A 17,831-nucleotide genomic window follows, 5' to 3' on the forward strand; every position below is an offset into this window, starting at 1 on the left:
CCACCAGATGCAAATCTGTTGCTGTACAGAGTTTGTATGACAGTATGACATCCACACTATCATTTGATTAGTCGTAACATGAGTGAAACTGTTTCATCTGAACGACGGCAATCGCAGTCCTGCATTGGGAGACTGTTGCTGATTGAAAGGTCTGAGGAGAGGCCTTATGTAATTAAGTGGTTTACAGAAGATGGTAACAAAATTCGAAAACATGGGAGAACAAGCTCTGTCACATGGAAGAGGAAGGCATTATATTTCATTGGAATTTATTGGTGAGATTCCTGTTGCTGTAACTAAACATTCAGCACGTGCCCTGGGTGGTGCAATGCTTCTTCATAGGTTTTGCAGATGCATGGTCTTGCAAGATCATCTGATTTGAATCCGTATGATTTCTGGCTCTGGGGATCTAGAACAAACATATGCTTTCCCTGTGGTAAATGGATTATCTGACCATGATGCACAACTGATTAACTTACAAAACTGAACAGGGTGTACACTTCAGAAACCATTAAGTAAAAGTGTGAAGGTGCTCAACCCAGTATCTATAGATCACTTCAGAGAAAGTTTAGGAAATTGGGAAGATGTATATAATGAGCCAAATGCTAATGATAAATGCAGAATATTTTTGATAAATTTATATCCCTTTTTGAACATTGTTTTCCAAAGAAAATTACTAAATGTAACACCACAAACTTTTCAAAGAAACCTTGGATTACTACAGGTATTAAAATGTCTTCAGAAAGAAAAAGAAAACGGTATGAGACAGCAAGAACTAGTAACGATCCAGAAGTAGTTTTACACTATAAAAATTATTGTAACATAGTGAGAAAAGTTGTAAGGAAATCAAGAAATATGTATGTTAGAGAAGAAATTAACAACTCCAGCAATAAAATCAAATCAATATGGAATGTTGTTAGAAGGGAGACGGGAAAAGTAACCACTGGGGTAGGTGGTATTACTGTTAAAGAGAATGAGACCATCTTAACCAACAGTACAGAGGTGGCCAATGTATTTAACAGTCACTTCTTAAGTGTAGGAGAAAAAATTGGTGAGAATAGTTCAAAAGAAAAAGCCAGGCAGTACATGTTAGGGTTAGTTTTGAAAAATTTTAGTCAGATTAAGTTTCATCTAACCACCTCTTGTGAAATAAGGAAAATTATTAAATCTTTGAAAAATAAATGTTCTGTTGGAGTAGATGACATCTCTAATAAGATATTAAAACAATGTGGAGCAATTACAGCTGATGTTCTGAGTCACATATGGAATGCATCACTAACTCGAGGTATTTTCCCAGACAGGTTAAAATATGCCATTGTCAAGCCTCTCTACAAAAAGGAGGACACCACAGATGTCAATAATTATTGGCCAGTATCCTTGCTTACAGAATCTTCAAAAATCTTTGAGAAAGTAATGTAATCAAGAGTGGTTATCCATCTCAACAGTAATGGGATACTTAGTAAATCACAGTTCAGATTTCAGAAATGCTGTTCCACTGAGACAGCAATATAAAATTTCACTGTCCACATAATAGAGTTTTTAAATAGTAAAATGTCACCAATAGGAATTTTCTGTGACTTGTCCAGAGCATTTGATTGTGTGAACCATGACATTGTGTTAGAGAAATTACAATTCTATGGTATAAATGGAACAGCATATGAGTGGTTTAAGTCATATCTACAGAACAAGAAGCAAAAAGTCTCTTTATATGCTTCAAGTGATTCAAAGGAGTTAGCCACATCATCTAACTGGTGTGAAATTACATTAGGTATTCCACAAGGTTCGATCATGGGTCCCCTCCTGTTCTTGATATATGTGAATGACCTCCCTTCTTATGTGAAACAAGATGCTGAACTGACACTGTTTGCTGATGATACAAGTATAATTATTAAAACAGTAAAAGAAAGTCCAATAGAAAATGATACAAATAAGGTCTTTGGAAAAGTTATTAATTGGTTTTCTGCGAATGGGCTTGCTCTGAACTTTGAAAAAACACAGTACATCCAATTTTCTGCTACAAAAAGTATAATTCCTTCAATAAACATAACGCATCAAAAAAAGTCAGTAGCCGGGGTAGAGCATACTAAGTTTTTGTGTGTACATATAGATGAGAATCTTAATTGGAAAATTCATATTTTGGATCTCCTAAAGCGACTAGGTTCAGCAACTTTTGCAATTGGAATAATTGCTAATTTTGAGGATGTAGAAATTAGTAAGCTAACATACTTTGCATACTTCTTCTCTCTGATGTCGTACAGAATAATATTCTGGGGCAACTCAACACGTAGGCAAAAGGTATTCACTGCTCAGAAGTAAGTAGTTTGAATAATGTGTGACGTTCATAGTCGCCAATGTTGTAGGCATCTGTTTAAAAGGTTAGGAATTCTTACAACTGCTTCACAGTACATTTAGTCAGTAATGAAATTTTTTCTCAACAACATGGACCAGTTTAAAATCAACAGCGACAATTATGATTACAATACCAGAAAAAAGAAAGACCTACACTGTCCTTTACTTAACCTGTCTTTGGCACAGAAAGGGATAAAATATGCTGCTATAAAACTTTTTGAAAAATTACCAGATGAAATAAAATGTCCGACAGACAGCAGTAATAGTTTCAAAAACAAATTAAAATCTTACCTCCTTGACAACTTCTTCTATACCATAGATGAATTCTTGAATATGAGTAAATAAATCTGGAGATATAATATATGCATTTTGTGCCATTTAAGGGAATGGGATAGATAATAGAAATATTTAGGTATAACTCTATAATGTAAAAAAAAAAAAACCTTGTTTCCTGTGCACATTTCTTGTGCATTTGACACATTCCACATCATAACAGTTTTTCCATGCTATTGATCAGTGGAACATGTAACTATCTATCTAAAAGAATGCCATCACCAGGGACATGTTCGTTCTCTACTTCATCTGAATGTCAGTATACCAGAACACGTTTCTCTGATTCCACCTGACCAGCTATGAGCAGCTGTTGATCATTCCATTTTGTGGATGCAGCATCTCGTCAACGTCTCCAGTGCTCATATTGAACAAATTGTGTAAGCATTGTTTTATAATAAAATCAGTATTATGCCTTTTCATTTGTTTGACTTTTTTACCTTTTCTGCCCACATGCTTTTCCTAATCCATTACACGTGAAAACATTTTTATACATATTTCTTGCATTCACGGCACCAAATTTGTGCATGGTTGCCAAAATTGGAACTAATTTTTTCCAGTGTAAATCAGTTTTGCGTTCATGCTTAAGAATATTTATCAAGCTTCACTGCCATACAATAATATCAGACACACACTGGATCCCTGTGTGTAGCTGCACTGTAATTATAACCACTCGGAATTATTAAGACTCTCCAATAGTTCAATGAATGGCAGTAACAAATGTTACATTAAAGAGACTGAACTTACAACCTTTCATTGTATTTAAATATTGATACTAAGTTAATACTTTATAAGCCTGATTTTTAATGCTGAAATTTAGTTGTTTATAAACTGTTATTTGTAGGATTTGCAAGCTCAAGACAGAGCACACAGAATTGGTCAGAAGAATGAAGTCCGTGTCTTACGTTTAATGACTGTTAATTCTGTAGAAGAACGTATCTTAGCAGCTGCTCGTTACAAATTGAATATGGATGAGAAAGTTATACAAGCAGGGATGTTTGACCAAAAGTCCACAGGTTCTGAGAGACAGCAGTTTCTGAAGAGCATACTACATCAAGATGAAGCAGATGATGAGGCAAGTGATAGTTTAAACATTTAATAATTGTGAACTGTAGGTGTTAATCTTCCCAAGCAAAAATTGCATATTATACATAGGAGTGAACTAAACAGTGGTTACTCGTATGTCTCGATTGTGATGAATTCGAGGAGAAGCTAGCAAAACACACCTTTCTTTGGAGTCTAGTGTGAGAATAAACACTGTAAATTTTCTCCTGCCAGATGCATGCTGTAGCTATTCTATCCAGCTTGTCCACCCAGGTCACAACTCTTCACAGTTACCTACTTTATGAAGAAAATTTCTATTGATTATTGTGATGACGTTGAGTTGCAATGGCAGAGTAACAATAACAACAGCTGCTACAATCCAAAAAATATTACACTTCCTGGTTATAGTACAGAACAATCAATCTAAATTGGTCAGATGATTACTCAATTCAGAGTTATACATCATTTAATGTATACATGCAGTATGATAATTTTCAGATATATGAGTCATACCGTATATATTTTTCATCATATAGACAAACATCCAAAACTATAAATATCTTTTTTTAGTTAAAAAAAAAGCAATGTGGCACAGTGGTTATCCCTCTGGACTTGCATTCAGGATGACAATTCTTCAAATACCTATCCAGCCACTCAGATTGAGGTGTTCCGTGATTTCCCTAAACCAGTCCAGGCAAATGCTGAGATACATCCTTTGAAAAGGGCCTGGCCAATTTCCTTTCCCATCCTTTCCCACTCCAAATCTAATTACCATACTGTCAATAGAACATTAGGCTCTAATCTTCTTCCATTTTCTGTGAGTAAATTTAAAATATGTTCTAATATTAACATTAGAATGAATTTTTGTCTTCATTTTTCTGGGTGCCTGCTATTATTCTCTCTGTCCACGTGCTAGTGACAATAATACAACCAAAGGAAATCATATTATTAGATTTAAATTTTAGTTGATGCAAGAGATAATGTAATTTGACAAATGAACACTTTGCACTGGTAAACATATGATAATATGTCTAATCTTTATTTATGAGTTTGATTGATAAATTTTGAAATATGCATGAGGCGAAGGGGAAATACTTAAGACTTTATGTTCAGTTGGATAAACATTGGATTAATAGTGTCTGAGTACATTTTTATTCCCCTAATATATGGCCAAAGTATTTTGGCTAACAGAACTAGAATCATGTTGACTAGGCCTCAGTTCATATTAATTTCTGCATTGCAAGTGTTAATCATGGCTGTCTCTTTATTGGCAAAAATTGCTGATGATGCCATGAAACCAGTAGATTAGTGGTGAGGTCCGATGTGCTGACCAGCCTGTAGATGGTTTTTAAGGTGGTTTTCCATCTGCCTCGGCGAATGTGGGCTAGTTCCCCCTTATTCCGCCTGTTACACTGTGTCGGCGATTGCTGTACAAACACTGTCTCCACATATGCATACATCATAATTACTCTACCACACAAACATTGGGGTTACACTCGTGTGGTATGAAATGTTGCGGGGGAGGGGGCATTGATAATTACCGTTGGGTGAGGAAGGAGCTGAAACTACTCCAGCCTCCTGGTATCAGTCCATGAGCAAGACTGATAATGAAGACAACTCTACAACTATCTGGCTATTAAAGTGCGTGTGAACGGCCTAATATCTCTCATCCTGTATTTTCAGCTGATAATTGTATGGTGACTTCATTACTGACTCAGCAGTTGATGTGACTTTCATTGAAGTGTATTGTTCTGTTGATGGCTTTGTTGCACAAAATCTCCAGTTCACCATCTATTCTGTGTCTGCAGGGATGGCAGATTTGCTGTTTACCTACAGAACTTTACTACAACTTGAGGAAGAGTAGTTTGTATCACTTACAGCTACTAAAAAGCATAGTGTCAGTGGTTTTGCATTTGTGTGAACCACTTGTAATTTTAAATAATACAGTTTTTTTTTTTTTTTTTGTTACCCAAGTAATTCTGTACCTATGGTTACTATGTTTCCTTTTCTCCATTTGAAGTTTTGTACCATTATTTCTACTCCGTTAAAAACACTGAATATATTTCAGTATATTATACGACAATTACTATCTCTCACTGCAAAATATGCTTCACCCACATGGCTGGCTTACCTTTTCTACTGAAAGTAGATAGATGGATCATAACAACTCACAAATACTAAATTATTTTATTGGAATGTGTATGCTCAGTTGTGATTTCAGATTCCTGGGATACCAACCATGTATAGCATACAACGTTCTGTGCTTATTCTGCAAGTGCTGAAAGTTTCATTGGATTGTCTTATGTTTAATTTTGATCCACTGGATGTATCTGGAGATACAGATTGGCTTATGGAACTTGTTTCATATCACAAGTAAACAAAATCCAAATGCTTGGTATTTGTGTCCTCAATATGAAAAATCAATAGTTATTTAAAAAATTGACTGAATGCTTCTAGTATGAAAGGATGTAATGGTAGAAACAAGGAGAAATGTTTAAAGAATGATCTCAAAATTTTGAGTTAAAGAGCTAATGGTTGCAGTTTAAATAGGTCTGAAAAAGAGGCTGCACCTATCAAAATTTAGAGCTAATATAGAGCTCAGAATAACTACTTGTTCTTAATGATTTGAACTAAGTTTTATCTTTCTTCCACACTATTCCATATTCTAGGTAGTTTTTAAACCACTAGGTGTGTTTTCATAAGGGTACTACATTGAAGTGCCAAAGAAACTGGTGTAGGTTTGTGTATTCAAATAAATAGATATGTAAACAGGCAGGATATGACGCTGCGGTCAGCAATGGCTATGTATAAAACAAGTGTCTGGTGCAGTTGGTAGATTGGTTACTGCTGCTGCAATGGCAAGTTATCAAGATTTAAGAGAGTTTGAACATGGTGTTATAGTCAGAACACAAGCGATGTGTGACAGCATCTCCGGGGCAGCGATGAAGTGGGAGTTTTCCCATACGACCATTTCACAAGTGTACCACGAATATCAGGAATCCTGTAAAACATCCAATCTCAGACATCACTGTGGCCAGAAAAAGATCTTGCAAGAATGGGACCAATGACAACTCGCGAGAATCGTTCAATGATACAGAAGTGCAATCCTTCCGGAAATTGCTGCAGATTTCAGTGCTGGGCCATCAACAAGTGTCAGCGTGTGAATCATCGAACGAAACATCATTGATATGATCTTTCGGAACCGAAGGCCACTCATTTACCCTTGATGACTGTTGATGACTGGAAACATGTTGCATGGTCAGACGAGTCTCATTTCAAATTTTATCGAGCGGATGGGCATGTATGGGTATGGAGACAACCTCATGAATCCATGGACCTGGCATGTCAGCAGGGGCTGTTCTAGCTGGTAGAGGCTGTGTAATGGTGTGGGGCATGTGTAGCTGGAGTGACATGGATGCCTCACAGGTCTAGATACATTTCTGACAGGTGTTACATACGTAAGCATTCTGTCTGATCACCTGCATCCATTCATATCTGTTGTGGTGCATTCCAATGGACATGGGCATTTCCAGCGCTACAATGCGACACCCCACACGTCCAGAATTGCTACAGAGTGGCTCCAGGGACACTCTTCAGAGTTTAAATACTTCCGTTGGCCATCAAACTCCCCAGACATGAACATTATTGAGCATATCTGGGATGCCTTGGTACGTGATGTTCAGAAGAAATCTCGACGCCCTTATACTCCTACAGATTTATGAGCAGCCGTGCAGGATTCCTGGTGTCAATTCCCTCCAGCACTTCTTCAGACATTAGTTGAGTCCATGCCACATCATGTTGCTGCACTTCTGCGTGCTCGCGCGGTCCTAGACAATATCAGACAGGTGTAGCAGTTTCTTTGGCTCTTCAGTATATTTATACCAAACTCAATTATTACAATATTGTTTCAATGTAGTGGCTTTTGAAACTTCCTGGCAGATTAAAACTGTGTGCCCAACTGAGACTCGAACTCGGGACTTTTGCCTATTGCGGGCAAGTGCTCTACCATCTGAGCTACCGAAGCACGACTCACGCCCGGTACTCACAGCTTTACCTCTGCCAGTATCTCGTCTCCTACCTTCCAAACTTTACAGAAGCTCTCCTGCGAATTTGGCAGAACTAGCACTCCTGAAAGAAAGGATATAGCGGAGACATGGCTTAGCCACAGCCTGGGGGATGTTTCCAGAATGAGATTTTCACTCTGCAGCGGAGTGTGCGCTGATATGAAACTTCCTGGCAGATTAAAACTGTGTGTCCAACCGAGACTCGAACTCGGGACCTTTTTGAGTCTCGGTCGGGCACACAGTTTTAATCTGCCAGGAAGTTTCATATCAGCGCACACTCCGCTGCAGAGTGAAAATCTCATTCTAGTGGCTTTTGTTTTTCTTTCGCTCTGTGTTACAACAATATTATTTCTGTTTTCTGTATTATGCAAGTTATCTGAAATATTACAGCCTCACCAACTTGTGCATTTGTTTTAAAAATATAGATCCCTGCCTTTAAAGTGAAATAGCAATAACTCATATTTTTTTATGTCTAAATTTAAAAATCACAATTTGGTGAAATATGTGCCATAGAGGTTTATGAGATCAGCAGACAAAAACCATTGAGATACTCGGCTTTCCCTTTTGCTTTGTGTAATTTCATGGAAGTTTCAGTATAGATGAGTGTAAATGTAATAAGCCAATTTTATAAAGATGATAACCATTAGATAATTGATATTTGTTTCTCAGGAGGAAAATGAGGTACCAGATGATGAAACAGTCAACCAAATGATAGCACGTGGCGAATCTGAGTTTGAGCTTTTTCAAAAGATGGATGCAGAGCGAAGGCAGACAGAAATGAGCAGTGGTGGACAGTGCAAACCTCGACTGATGAGCGAGGATGAACTTCCTGCTTGGCTTGTGAAAGAGAGTGATGAGGTAAGGAATTGAAGGTGGTGGTTCATGTATCAGTGCTTATACATCATTATCAATGAGTTAAATTTTAGTAAGTGGGAAATAAATGAACAGCAAATGGAATTTTTATTGTTAAGTTTTTACTATTGGAATTCCATTTTATTCAATTAAGAGTGCTAATTCACGGTTTCAGAGAATTCATCTGTGCTTTTATCAGTTGCATTAATACCCTATAGGTTTCCAAGATCAAGTACCAGTTATGACATGTGAAGTTGCAGGACTATATTCTAATGAAATCAAGACAGCAGATAAAATGATAAAATGGAATGCTGTAAGGAACAGCTTTTACAAATTAGGGATGAGGAGAATGAAATATGATTTCATCTACATCTACGTGATTAGTCTGCTATTCACAATGAAGTGCCTGGCAGAGGGTTCAGTGAACCACCTTCAAGCTATCTCGCTGCCATTCCTCTCTCGAACGGCGCACGGGAGAAACGAGCACTTAAATTTTTCTTTGCGAGCCCTGATTTCTCTTATTTTATTGTGATGATCATTTTCCCCTATGTAGGTGGGTGCCAACAGAATGTTTTCGCAGTCGTAGGAGAAAACTGGTGGTTGAAATTTCATGATAAGATCCCGTCGCAACGAAAAACACCTTGGTTTTAATTATTATCACTCCAATTCACGTGTCATGTTTGTGGTACTATCTCCCCTATTTTGCAATAATACAAAAAGAGCTGCCCTTCTTTGAACTTTTTTTCGATGTCAACTGTCAGTCCCACCTGATGCGGATCCCACACCACACAACTATACCCCAGAATAGGGCGGACAAGCATGGTGTAAGCAGACTCTTTAGTACACCTATTGCACCTTCTAAGTGTTCTGCCAATGAAGCACAGTTCTACCCACAACATTATCTAAGTGATCATTTCAATTTAGGTGATTTGTAATTGTAATCTCTAAGTATTTAGTTGAATTTACAGCCTTTAGATTTGTGTAACTTATCGCATAATCAAAATTTAATCCTGCCTCGGGCATGGATGTGTGTGATGTCCTTAGGTTAGTTAGGTTTAACTAGTTCTAAGTTCTAGGGGACTAATGACCTCAGCAGTTGAGTCCCATAGTGCTCAGAGCCATTTGAACCAATCAAAATTTAGCGGATTTCTTTTAGTACTCATGTAAATAACTTCACACTTCTCTTTATTCAAGGTCAATTGCCACTTTTTGCACTATATAGATACCTTATCTAAATCATTTTGCAATTCGATTTGGTCATCCGATGACTTCACAACAGTAAATGACAGCATCATCTACAAACAATCTAAGACGGCTACTCAGATTGTCTCCTATGTCATAAATATAGATCAGGAACAATAGAGGACCTATAACACTTCCTTGGGGAACGCTGGATATTACTTCTGTTTTACTCAATGACTTTCCATATATTGCTACGAACTGTGACCTTTGTGACAGGAAATTACAAATCTATTTGCACAGCTGAGGCGATATTCCATAGGCACGCAGTTTGGTTAGAAGATGCTCGTGAGGAACACTGTCGAAAGCCTTCCGGAAATCTAAAAATATGGAATCAGTTTGACATCCCCTGTCAATAGCACTCATTATTTCGTGAGTATAAAGAGCTCGCAGTTTGGTTAGAAGATGCTCGTGAGGAACACTGTTGAAAGCCTTCCGGAAATCTAAAAATATGGAATCAGTTTGACATCCCCTGTCAATAGCACTCATTATTTCATGAGTATAAAGAGCTAGTTGTGTTTCACAAGAAAGATATTTTCTAAATCCATGCCGACTATGTGTCAATAAATCATTTTCTTCGAGGTACTTCATTATGTTCGAACACAGTATATGTTCCAAAACTCTACTGCAAATCGATGTTAGTGATATGGGCCTGTAATTCAGTGGATTACTCCTACTTCCCTTTTTGGGTATTGGTGTGACTTGAGCAATTTTCCAGTCTGCAAGTACGGATATTTCTGTGAGCAAGCGGTTGTATGTAATTGCTAGTTATGGAGCTATTGTATCAGCATACTCTGCAAAGAACCTGACTGGTATACAATCTGGACTGGAGGCCTTGCCTTTATTAAGTGATTTAAGCTGCTTTGCGACACCGAGGATATCTATTTCTATGTTTCTCATCTTGGCAGTTGTTCTTGATTGGAATTCAGGAATTTTTACTTCTTATTTGGTGAAAGAGTTTTAGAAAACCATGTTTAATAACTCTGCTTTAGTGGTACAGTCATCAGTGAGTTCTCCATTGTCATTGCTCAGTGGTGGTATTGATTGCATCTTGCCACTGGTGTGCTTTATGTATGACCAGAATCTGTTTGGGTTTTCTGCCAGATTCTGAGGCAGAGTTTCACTGTGGAAATTATTAAAAGCATCTCACATTGAAGTATGCGCTTTCTGCACAGCCCCCGCTATCCGTGTAGCAACTTCCTGTGTGTAGTAGGCTCCTGACCTATTAAGCGGAACCTGGAAACCCACCACCCAATGGCCCAAGTCAAGGAATCTGCAGCCTACAGTGTCACAGAACTGCCAGAGCTTCTGACTTAGACGCTCCACTCAGCTCTGCACCATAGGACCACAGTCGGTTCTATCGACAATGCTGCTGATGGTGAGCTTTGCCTTAATCTCACAAGCAAGACTGACAGTCTTTACCATTTCCGCTAGCAGCCCGACACCAGAAAGAATCTCCTCCGATCCAAAGTGACATGTCATTGGTACCGAGATGAGCTACCACCCGCTGTTGGCTGCACCCTGTACTCTTCACGGCATCCAGAAGCACCATTTCCACATCTGGAATGACTCCCCCAGTATGCACGTGGAGTGGACACTGGCTTCCTTCCTCTCCTTGGCAGCCATGTTCCTAAGGGGCACCATTATGTGCCTAATATTGGAGCTCTCTTGTAAAGAAATTTGTAGTTGTTGGGATGAATGACATTTATGGTGAGTGTGCCAGCAGTCAGCAAGGCCTGCAGTTCACCACACGAGGTGTGATTGCAGTGGTATGGTGGACAGATACCAGATGTCTATCCAATGTACTGTCATAAAAACAGCAATGACATGTACTTACTTATTCCACGTCAAAATACAACATTTGTAGTGGTACTAGATGGTGACCAATTCCCTCAAAATGGGCTTCAACTCGAATGGTGATGCGTGTTCATCTCTGCAATGGCCTGTTATCACAGTTAGTATGTGGCATCCCCCTGGGCAGCAGGCAGTGCCCAAGCAAGGCATTGTGGTTGGCACTGCAGCAGTGGCGTTGACTCTGGCCAGGGCGGTGAGTGACGGCCAACTGAGGCAGCCGTGCAGGCAGACACAGATATGCAGCTCAATGCAAGAAGCACTGGAACTTGTGGAACCAAACCCCAGTGTGGATGGCGGCAGCTCACAGTAGTGATGTGTGCCCACACAGGCAGTGATGGCTGGACAGCTAGATGGTCCAGGCTCAAACCATTGGCCCCCAGAGTAGATGGCCAGCAGTGGTTAGAAATTAGTCAGCCAGGTGACCCACCAGATGCAAGGCATCAAGCTGACAGCATTCAGATTTAGCGTGGACAGCAGGTCTGCAGCTAGTGAAGACGGACACTGACAATGGCAGCTTGTTGGCCCATTTCAGCTTGTAGACTGGTATAGATCTCCTCTTGTTACTGGCTGGTGGTGGTGATGACTGCGGTAAATATGCAGGCCTGGCCTGCTTTGGTTTTAAAACAGTAGCGTTTTTGCCAGCTTTTTCATAACAGGATTGAGGCAAAAGGCTTGACGTTGAGCAACCGTGACATTATAGTTAGTCAGCTTTTCTGTTCTGTTGGCAGCCACAGAGCCCTGGCTGTGTAGTAATTTAGCCCTCCAGGGTTGGTTTATATAGTGTCAGCATAAACTTCTTACAGCGCTTCATGCAAAAATACCTAACAGGCATTTACTGTGGCTTCTTGCGTCACCCTGGTGTGATGTCTCCTGTCAGTCTTAGAAATCTTATGCAGGGAGAGATGGAGCTGTGGCACAACAAATATTATGAATTATAAGGAATGCCCAAGCAGTATCAAAAGTTCTCTGCTGCTATTAGGTGAGGAGTACTGTGAGTGAAATGGAGTACAGATCACCATGTGTTCATCTTGATTAAAGTTTTCTGTGATTTCTCTGAATTGTGTTGGTGAATTGCCTTTCCCTTATCTAACTACACTACAGTCATTTCTGCAAAGGCAGTTGTTTAAGACACTCTTAATTTTATTTTCAGAGCTTCCATTGGTGTTATACATAGATAACTAAAGATTATTCATAGATTTTATCCTGGTGACTAGTTTCTAAAGGTGTGTGAGATGATATGCATTTTGAGGAAGATGTCTGTCATTTGAAATTTTTCACCATAATTACTCTCTCCCAACAGCCAAACAAGCTCCTAATTCATGGAAGTATGTTCAGTTTGTGTAACTAAATGAAAAGCAGTTTGTTTTCTGCCATATGCATTTTGCTTCTGTTATTTTTGAAGCATCTTCAGTGGCATGTAATACATGTTTCTTTTTGTACATGTAATAAATGTGCTATTCAGTAGTTACAGTTTGTTACTATTTACAGTGTGTTACTATTTACAGTGTGTTACTATTTACAGTGTGTTACTATTTACAGTGTGTTACTATTTACAGTGTGTTACTATTTACAGTGTGTTACTATTTACAGTTTGTTACTATTTACAGTTTGTTACTATTTACAGTTTGTTACTATTTACAGTTTGTTACTATTTACAGTTTGTTACTATTTACAGTTTGTTACTATTTACAGTTTGTTACTATTTACAGTTTGTTACTATTTACAGTTTGTTACTATTTACAGTTTGTTACTATTTACAGTTTGTTACTATTTACAGTTTGTTACTATTTACAGTTTGTTACTATTTACAGTTTGTTACTATTTACAGTTTGTCACATTTCCCTTGTTTTTCAGATTAGAGACAAATTTTGTAGCACAAATTTCATGAGGTCAAATTATTGTGTGGTGGTACTTAAGATTTCCAGTGTTGTTAGTCCATATAGGTGGTCCTGGAGATGTGTTCATTCGGTTCCTGTGTTCCAGCTGGTCAATTCCAGTTTTTCACCCACATTTATCACAACGCATCACTTGCGCTTTTTGTTTTGTGATCAACATGTGTGTGAGTGCGTAGTGTTGCCAGCTGGCGCTGTGTGTTTATCTTACATATTGTGTGTGTGTGTGTGTGTGTGTGTGTGTGTGTGTGTGTGTGTGTGAGATGACTTTGAGGGCTTTGGTTATTTCATTAATATATCTGCAGGTAGTTTGTTATATGTAAGCAAATGTTCTCCAATCAGTTTTATTGTGTCTACAGTGGTTATCAAGGTGTACATGTTCTTTGTGTTGAAAGAGATGAGTGATGCTGTTTGTGGACTGTGTAAGTACTGTAATGGTGTTAGGAGTTCATTTGTGTTATACACTGTTCTGCTGTTCTTCATTTTATAATGTTGCATTATGATTTTGTTTACATCTCACAATTACTTCAAATTTGAAAGTAATTTTACTTATAAAAAGATAAGCTTCCAGTGGGATCCCCAATATCAGGAACATTGGCGACATATTCATCAGCCACATAGAAAACAGAATCATTGATACAGTCATCACAAAGAAAGGATATAAAATTGTTTACTGGTGCAGGTATGTGGATGAAATAATCTGCATGGTAGATAACCAACAGAGAAAATAGATAACCTTCGTGTAGACATAAACAGTCTATATAAAAATATTCGATTCACCATGGAAAAAGAAACACAAAAGCAAACACATTTCTGGGATGTAACAATAAAGAGAGACAGCAAGAAGCACACATTTGACATATTCAGAAAGCAAACAGCCACAGATAAAATTATACAAGCTTCATCCAACCATCCACAAAATCAAAAAGTAGCAACCGTATGACACGTGTTACATAGACTAAATAATATTCCACTCACCAAAGGAAACTACGAAAAAGAGTTACAACCAATACAGGTCATATCCAGAAACAATGGCTACAACACCCATATAGTACAAAAGACTGAACTGAAAAATCAAAATGCAGCTAAAGAAAAATGAAAACAAGCAGAGAACACAAACACCAAAGAACCCCACAGACACTACAGACCACACAGAAACACAAAACAGTAATGCTCGTGACATGACTAACAGAAAGAAAAGGTACACTTTAACATACACTATGTCATCAAAAGTATCCGGACACATGGCTGAAAGTGACTTAAAAGTTTGTGCGCCCTCCATCGGTAATGCTGGAATTCAATATGGTGTTGGCCCACCCTTAGCCTTGATGACAGCTTCCACTCTCACAGGCATACATTCAGTCACGTGCTGGAAGGTTTCTTGGGGAATGGCAGCCCATTCTTCACAGAGTGCTACACTGAGGAGAGGTATCAATGTCGGTTGGTGAGGACTGGCATGAAGTCGGCGTTCCAAAACATCCCAAAGGTGTGCTATAGGAGTCAGGTCAGGACTCTGTGCAGGCCAGTCCATTACAGGGATGTTATTGTCATGTAACCACTCCGCCACAGACCATGCATTACGAATACGTGCTCGATCGTGTTGAAAGATGCAACCGCCATCCCAGAATTGCTCTTCCACAGGGGGAAGCAATTAGTTACTTAAAACATCAGTGTAGGCCTGTGCTGTGATAGTGCCATGCAAAACAACAAGGGATGCAATCCCCCTTCATGAAAATCATGACCACACCACAACACCACTGCCTCTGAATTTTACTGTTAGCACTACACACACTGGCAGATGATGTTCACTGGGCATTCACTATACCCACATCCTGCCATCGGGTCACCACATGGTGTACTGCGATTCGTTACTACACCCAATGTTTTCCTACTGTTCAATCGTCCAATGTTCACGCTCCGTACCACAAGCAAGGCGTCATTTGGCATTTACCGGCATGATTTGTGGCTTATGAGCAGCTGCTTGACCATGAAATCAAAGTTTTCTCACCTCCCACCTAATTGTCATAGTACTTGCAGTGTATCCTGGTGCAGTTTGGAATTCCTGTGTGATGGCCTGGATAGATGTCTGCCTATTAAGCATTATGACCCTCTTCAACTGTCGGTGATCTCTGTCAGTCAACAGATGAGGTTGGCCTGTTCACTTTTGTGCTGTACATGCCCCTTCACATTTCCACTTCACTATCACATTGGAAACAGTGGACCTAGGGATGTTTAGGAGTGTGGAAATCTCATGTACAGATGCACGACGTAAGTGACACCCAATCACCTGACAATGTTCGAAGTCTGCGAGTTCTGTGAAGAGCCCCATTCTGCTCACTCGTGATGTCTGATGAGCACTGAGGTCACTGATACGGAGTACTCGGCAGCAGGTGGCAGCACAATGCAGCTAATATGAAAAATGTATGTTTTTGGAGGTGTCTGTGTACTTTTGATCACATAGTGTAGAAACACAAATCAACATACTGGATAGCACATTGCTTACAGAACAAGAAACACGCTCCAGGCACATTTACAAAGAACAACAGACAAACGACATAAATACCAAGGAACAGGTGTATACTTGTTAGAATGTCAATAATGTGCATCTGTACATCTGGGGATGATAGGCAGTTATTTCAAAACTAGGTATAAAGAACATGTAAGAAGTTGGAAGTATGAAAATAGCCATTCTACCTTTGCTGAACACCTGATAAAACAGTCATGAACCATCCAAAATGGAACAAGACATGGAAATTATTGGAGTGCCCCCCCTCACCCCCTTCTCCCTCTCTCCCTCTCTCCCTCTCTCTCCCTCTCTCCCTCTCTCTCCCTCTCTCCCTCTCTCCCTCTCTCCCCCTCTCCCCCTCTCCCCCTCTCCCCCTCTCCCCCTCTCCCTCTCTCTCACACACACACACACACACACACACACACACACACACACCCGCGCGCGCGCTTAGAAAGCAACAACCCTATCAAACCACACACTCATAACACAAACAAAAGATGAAAGATAAATCACAGCAACAGCTGGCTACACTTCACACTGTAAACACAAAATGATAGTTTAACCTCATAAAATTTGTGCTACAAAAGTTGTTTCTCATCTGAAAAAACAAGAGGAAAAAATGACAAATGGAACATACTAACATATTGTAACTACTACACCGTATGTTTGTTGTATGTATAAAAAGAAACATGTATTACAGGCCACTGAAGGTGCATCATAAATAAAAGAAGTGAAATGCGTATGGCAAAAAACAACCTGCCTTTCATTTAATTGCATAGTTGGAACATATCTCCATGAATTTGATACAACTAAGGAACGGCAGATAACAGAAAAAATGACAAACCTCCCAACGTTTTAGTATATTCTACTTAACATACCCTTGATATACGCCATTAGTCTGACTTGATTTAAATGCCATATTATGCTCCATCTCCAGTGACCTGATCACCGACAGGACATCAACCCTTAATCTTTCTTTCCAACCTCCCTTGAGCAATATTCTGGTGGGATTTCAGCTGTTTTCTATAGTTTCCAAAATACAAACATTTCTTCTACAAGCCGATGGCAGAATTCTTTCTTATCTGCGTCCATTTGAGTTCATGATGTATGTTGTGGTTTTCAATGAGACATTAAACTCCAGTATTCCTTCTTCCCTTCTAAAGACTTGCCATTGCTGAGTCATCAGATCCTAAACTTCTTGCATTTAGAAACTGACACTCCCTATACTGTCCCCTTCATGCATAAAATTTGAGCAGTACGTTGGTAGTCTTCTGGTGCAGAAGTGGACTGATTGAAGGCTCGAATAGCCAAAATCATACCCCAGAGTAAGATCAAGTTTTTCTCTTAAAATACAATAATTCTATGTTCCATGCAAGGTTTGTATCCAGTGGGGCTATTGAAGACATTCTAGAATGTTCATATCTTGGTGCCCTTAGAACTACATCTCTTTGACCATGTGAATGAACACTTGTCAGTGGTATATTGTTGTACACTCTGTATCTGTTGTATTTTCCATAAAGATAGGTTGAGGAGGGGGTATTATTTATACACTGGATTTATGTGTCTGACATTTCTTTTGATGTTAACAGGTAAAATGGACTGAGGAAGAGGAGGAAGATGAACATAGTTATGGAAGAGGTTCAAGACAGCGTAAAGAAGTTGATTACTCTGACCGTCTTACTGATAAAGAATGGCTTAAGGTAA

General features: G+C 39.1%; 1 protein-coding gene across 1 annotated transcript in view; it reads left to right on the forward strand.

Moving 5' to 3' along the window:
* Positions 1–17,831, forward strand: part of LOC124555269 (ATP-dependent helicase brm-like) — a 188,619-nt gene that overhangs the window by 126,923 nt on the left and 43,865 nt on the right. Inside the window, exons 16-19 of the mRNA XM_047129138.1 lie at positions 3,521–3,751; positions 8,454–8,642; positions 17,661–17,663; positions 17,717–17,827. Of these exons, the coding sequence (XP_046985094.1) occupies positions 3,521–3,751; positions 8,454–8,642; positions 17,661–17,663; positions 17,717–17,827 (534 nt within the window). The remainder of the gene's footprint in view (positions 1–3,520; positions 3,752–8,453; positions 8,643–17,660; positions 17,664–17,716; positions 17,828–17,831) is intronic.

The sequence above is a fragment of the Schistocerca americana genome, chromosome X (genome assembly GCF_021461395.2).
Source record: "Schistocerca americana isolate TAMUIC-IGC-003095 chromosome X, iqSchAmer2.1, whole genome shotgun sequence".
In the NCBI taxonomy this organism is placed as follows: domain Eukaryota; kingdom Metazoa; phylum Arthropoda; class Insecta; order Orthoptera; family Acrididae; genus Schistocerca; species Schistocerca americana.